Genomic DNA, 5,933 nt, shown 5'->3' with positions numbered 1-5,933 from the left:
AGTGAAGCGGAGTCCATTCGGAGCGGGCTCTTTCCCGTTATTTCCCACGCTGGTGTTGATTTCGGCTGAAGGTGCCACTTCTCAGTGACTAAAGGCGTTCCGGCGAGTCATTTGAAGCACAATGACAATATTAACACAAACACAAAAAAAAAAAAAAAAAAATCGGTAATCTCCTCTTTCCCACCTCCACCCTCCCGGAGTGAGGGGTTCGCCACGCCCCCTTCCAGGCACAAACCGCATGGGCTCCACCTCTGGCATTTGACTGGCCCTCAATCAGCATGCCTCGCCCCGCCCCTTCTCACGCGGGCCCCTTTTTGTGAGCCGCATTGTTATGCAAATCAGAGAATAGTAAAAGGAGCCTCTTCGGTGCGAGAGCGCGGCAGAAAGGACTTGGAGATGCGGAGCGCAGCGCGTTGGGAAGGGGAGAAAGCCCAGGGTGTGCAGGCAAGTGTCGTGAGGACTGCGACGTCGAAGCGACTTTACAGGATTGCTTTTTTTTTTTTTTCGATGTCCTTTTGAAATCTTGTACTAACTTGGCTTTTTGATTTTTACAGAGAACTTAATTTGGAGAGGATTTTTGCATAAATCGATGCCGTAAAAAGTGACTGCGAGAAAAGGGAGAAAAGGCGCCTTGATCAGGAAACGACGAGGTAATTGTGCAGCCACCGGCGCTTTCACCTTTTCTTTTTTTTTTGTTTAAGGCGACAGATATGTGCATTTGTGTAGACGTGCGCGAGTGTGAATTCTCAGACGCTTTTGCATTTTCTGATTTCAGAAAGCACTTACAGCAACGACCGTTGAATATTTTGCTCTACAAGAAAGGAAGTACCGAGATACCTTCGTGCTGCTGCTAAAGAGCTCGCTGTTCATCGGGAGTTGGACCGCCAGCTCGCTGTTGGCAATTTTCAATTCGGATTTCTTTCTTTTTTTATTCCAAATCCCAGATTTTTTATCCGGACTTTTTTTTTATCATTATTACTATTATTATTATTTTTTTGAATTTTACGTGGGAAGTGTATTGTACCTGCCCGATCGCACGTCCTTCTCCTCTCATTTTGGATTTGTACTTTCAAAATCGGAACCTCTCGCAACTTCGATCCAGGGCTGAGTCGGGACCTGAAACTGCCGATTAATCCCGTCCAGGTCCCCACCATCATGAGTCAGACCGAGATCTCGACTTGCTCCGCGCCGCAACGGGTATTTCAAGAGGCGGTGAAGAAGGGCAACACCAAGGAGCTGCACTCCCTGCTCCAGAACATGACCAACTGCGAATTCAACGTCAACTCGTTCGGTCCCGAGGGCCAGACGGCGCTGCACCAGTCCGTCATCGACGGCAACCTGGAGCTGGTCAAGCTGCTGGTGAAATTTGGGGCGGACATTCGACTGGCCAACCGGGATGGTTGGAGCGCCTTGCACATCGCCGCTTTCGGGGGTCACCAGGACATTGTCTTGTACCTGATCACCAAGGCCAAGTACTCGGCGGGTGCCCGGTGATGAGAGCCGCTGCGGCCGGACGACACCAAATCGAGGGCCGCCGCAGTCCTCCGGGTGGCGAAATATAAACGCATTGAAAGTGGCGCTGGCCTGGTACTCGAGCGGCGACGCGGAGGACTGGCGCACCACTGGGGGATCCACGAAGAGCGCTTTGAAAGCTGGGCGCGGAGGTGACCTTCTCGAGACCTGCCCTGTGTAGATGGCCTTCTCGCGTGGCTTTCTTCTCATTCCCTTTTTTTTTTTTTGCCCTTTTCTTTTATTTTTGTGTGTATCGGAATGTCTCCCATTACACTGCCCTGTAGGGGAATCGGGATCTGCGCGTCTTGGGGGTTCCAATGTCCTCTCCGCACGCCCCGCACATTGAGCGGTTGAACAGAATCAGTATTTATTGAACCGGCCATGGCCCCCCTGGGGGGTCTTCTTGGTTTTTTTTGTTTTTATTTTTTCTTTACGAGGCATGTTTGATCTACGAAGGTACATTAGCGCCATTCTTTGCCATTAAGTCTCTATGGGTGGGAGAAGATGCAACAGGCTAAAGTCTTCGTGCTCCGCCCCCTCGCAGTGTACACCCCGAAACCCTGCCGAGGATCGGGGGGTCCTTTCTCCGTTGACTCCTATGGACCTGCTTTTGATTGATTTTATTTTATTTTTTTTGTCCGTTTTCTGTGCCATCTACCTCGACTTTACAGTATTCGTTTGGAACATTTTCTGGATTTTTGGTTTTTTTCTTCCTTGCTCGAGAATATTGCGGGAACGCGCGCCCCCGTTCCCTGCACGCTCTTTTGTTCCAGACGGAAAGCGGGTGTCCCCCCCCCCCTCCTGTTAATTCTCTTGTCGAGTGTGTGTGGGGGGGGGGGTGCCCCCCATTTCAGTCTTCTTGTGAAGCCAGTAAACGCGAGCAAGACGCGCTCCTCATCTTCATCATCTTCACCCCGCCTGCGCTTTTCAAGTGCCTTTTGCGAGACCACCAACACCCCCCCCCCCCCCCCCCCCCAGTCCCTTTCACTTTAACCGCATGTTTTCTTGGTGTACACTTCACAATCTTGGTCAAAAGGGCAGCGAGCGCTTTCAATGGGTTTATATTTGATTATCTCTTAATGAGAAGATACAGTATGTACCTATATATATGTATATTGCAAGTATGTTGCAATTGTATCCGATAATTAATCTTTTAAGATTTTGTTCTTATGTTGGGATTTACGAAAACGAGTGTAAATGCATTGACTGTTTTCTTGTTTTTTTAAAAAAGGCAGGGAGTTTCTGTTGCACAAAACGTGGAGCTTTTCGCGCCCCCTGGTGGCTGTCTAATATTATTATTGTTATTATATTATTATTATTATTTTTTGGAACCATTCGTGTGCTGAAGCCAATAACTATTTACTACTGAATAGGCGACAAGAAAAGAACAGGGGAGGGGGGGGGGGGGGGGGTGTGGGGGGGTTACTCGGGATTTTTTTTTTTGGCCTACAGTGCGCAATCCCCCCCCCCACTTCTCAATGCTAACTAAGGACGAGTTCAGAATCACCGGCCACTTGCTGTATGTGACATTTACAGCGCCTTGTAACATGCGATGCTGCTTTAATGGACGGTGTGTGTGTGTGTGTGTGGAGCGCGCGCGCGCTTGTTCTCCGGGTGCGCGCGTCTCTCTCTCCGATCTCCTCTTTTTATTATTTTTTTTTCCATTCCAACCCTAACAACCCCCCCCCCCCCCCCCAGGGTTGTGTATTTATCACTGAGTGTCCGAGTGAGAAGAAGTTTATTATTTTTTTTTTTTTCCTGGATGAATGAATCATTTGAAGAAAAGAAAGTGAGAAAGAATCAGACTTGGATTGATGAGAAAAGGAAACAAAATATGCATTGCTTATTTTAAACTTGAGAAATCCAATTGTTGACGTTGCACTGATGACTGCTTGCTTATTGTGTTGGTTTCGTGCCAACTTTATTATTTTTTTTCTAAATAGAAAAAAATAAGAAACACATCAAATACTATTGTATGCGGAGCTCCTGGCTGCAGACTTTGATTTTATTTTATTTTTGTCTCTTTGCAGAACGTAATGTTTGCAAAGACGTGTTGTATCTCTGTCATTAAAGGAATAAAAAAAAGAAATAATAATGTAAGAGAGAAAGAAGAAAAGAAAAGAAAACGGAATCAAACAAAAAAAAAAATCAAACCGACCGGCCGGCCATTTCTTTTGTGAAGTGTCCTCTCGGTGGGTTTGTGTGAAAGGGAAACAATGGATGTCTGGGCGGTGTGTGGGGGGGGGGGGGGGGGGGGTGTTTAGCGGGGGGGGGGGGGGATTTTTTACTTGATTGTGTCATAACATTTATGACATAGGAGTAAAAGAAATCAGAAAAAAAAATTTTGGAACAAATGAATTAAAAATGTTCTAGATTGGTATTTCTGGACCAACTTCTGTGAATGTCTTTGCTTTTTTAGGTTTTAAAAATGCACAGGTAATGCAAACAGCTCGGTTTTATTCTTTCGGAAAAATAAAAAAACAAACAAAAAAGTAAGAAAGAAGAAGAAGCCGGTTTGCAGATGGATGTTCCATTTATTTCTAAATGTTGTAACACTGTGTTTAATGTGAAAGTGTATGCTGTAATTTTGTACATTTGTGTACAAGGCAGTAAAGAAAATCATTAAACCTTTACTTGTGAAGAAAACGAACAGTCGTGTTGCTTGTGAGTTTAATGAGCCCCCCCCCCCCCAAAAAAAAAGGGGGGGGCCGGAGTGTTTTATTTTATGCAGTTCCACTGTCTCTTTTCATTCTCAGATTAAGGGGCTTGCTATTCATATTTAAATGAGGGGCTGCGGATGGGGGGCACGGGGGCTGAGATCGCAGGGCTATGTTAAAAGCAGGTTGGGTTGGGGGGAGTGGGGGGGGGGGCTTTGGTTCAGGTTATGCATGAATTGGTCAACTTTGAGGAGCGTGCGTGCGCGCGCGCGTGTTGTCCCCCGCTGGGAGCCGTGCGCGCGTGTGTGTGTGCGCGTGCGCGCGTTCTCGGGAGGCGCAATCTCAGAAGTTAAAAGGCGTCTTCTGGTCACCCCGACATGTGTTCATCTTCTTAGTTTTTCTAAATACGTTTGCCGACGGACTGCAAATCCGGAGGGTTGTGGGGTCGAGTCGTAGTCCTGACACGGTGTGACCCTGAGCTCTAATTGGGGCAAATCAAAGAAAGAAAAAGAAATTCAAGAAACGAAATGGAACGAAGTGTCTGTCAGGTGTCGCAGGTCGGGTGGATTGTCGCTGCTGAAGATCAGCGGGTCTACAGAGCGATGGCATAGCTTTGGTTACCAGACGAACTGTCCTTATAAAGGGTCCAGAGAGAACCTTGTCATTTATTTCGATCCGTTACAGGTAGCCTACACCAGAGACGATGGCACATTTGGGACACAGCGGTGATTTTAAAATGGCCCTCGCTGCAGCCGCACTTCAGCTTTGCTGGATCTGTTCGTGTCGTTCTGAGTCTATCAGGGATTCCAGACTTCGATCCTGTCCACCATTTCAAAGAAACAACCCATTGGCTTGTTATAAATTATTATCGTCCAGGAGGGCTTATTTATGGAATGAATTAAAGATCCTTCTGGAACCAACACTGAGCCAACAAAAAGATTTCTCGAAGGCATCGCCACAGTGGCACCTTTATATTTAAGAGGTCAACCCGGAAACAGTCGGACACAAGGCAGGAACACCAGCTGAACAGAGGTGGGCATGACTTGGTCTGCTGAGTGTCGAGTAGCGTCTGTTTTATATAGCGCCTTTCACGGAACTAAAACAACAAAGACAATTAAAGAAGATCAAGGGAGCGTACACAGCTGTATAATCTGTGATGAGTCTACACTATGCATGTAAACCTTTGTGTTTATTATTTTAATTTCTTATTATTTGACTGACGGCGTGCAACATCTGAGACATAATTGGCAGGTGAAGTGAGCCACTCAGAGTCACACAGTGGTGTCAGCGGTGGGATCTCAAACGACAACCTCCATAACTGCTGTGCCACACTGTTATCAAAGCATAAGTATAGCATGTTTAAAATAACTCTCTGAACTCTGTGACCCTGATAGACGTGATAGACAGACATATGTGAAAGGCGCTATATAATAGATAGACAGATAGATAATGTGAAAGGCACTATATAATAAAAATAAATAGATCAAAAATGTGAAAGGTGCTATAAAATAATAATAATAATATAATAATAATAATAATTGATAGATAGTATGACAGATGGTATATAATAATAATAACAGATAATGTGAAAGGTGCTATATAATAATAATAATAGATAGATAGATAGATAGATAGATAGATAGGTGAAAGGCACTATATAACAGATAGATAGATAGATAATGTGAAAGACAGTATAAAAATAAAACTATAAATAAAATGTATTATTATTATTATTATTTTTATGATTATAGACGGATGTGAAAG

At 45.1% G+C, this 5,933-nt stretch overlaps 1 protein-coding gene across 1 annotated transcript; it reads left to right on the top strand.

Moving 5' to 3' along the window:
• Positions 1 to 450: 450 nt before the first annotated feature.
• On the top strand, positions 451 to 4,162 carry nrarpa (NOTCH regulated ankyrin repeat protein a). The gene is made up of 2 exons (XM_028808712.2): positions 451 to 650; positions 776 to 4,162. The coding sequence occupies exon 2, from the start codon at positions 1,156 to 1,158 to the stop codon at positions 1,492 to 1,494; it is 339 nt and encodes a 112-aa protein (XP_028664545.1). The 5' UTR covers positions 451 to 650; positions 776 to 1,155; the 3' UTR covers positions 1,495 to 4,162.
• Positions 4,163 to 5,933: the final 1,771 nt, after the last annotated feature.

The sequence above is a fragment of the Erpetoichthys calabaricus genome, chromosome 9 (genome assembly GCF_900747795.2).
Source record: "Erpetoichthys calabaricus chromosome 9, fErpCal1.3, whole genome shotgun sequence".
NCBI lineage: Eukaryota > Metazoa > Chordata > Cladistia > Polypteriformes > Polypteridae > Erpetoichthys > Erpetoichthys calabaricus.
This window is presented reverse-complemented; position numbering and strand designations above follow the sequence as displayed.

Coding starts and splice junctions, on each gene's coding strand:
- nrarpa (XM_028808712.2), top strand. CDS start 1,156: ATGAGTCAGACCGAGATCTCGACTTGCTCCGCGCCGCAACGGGTATTT.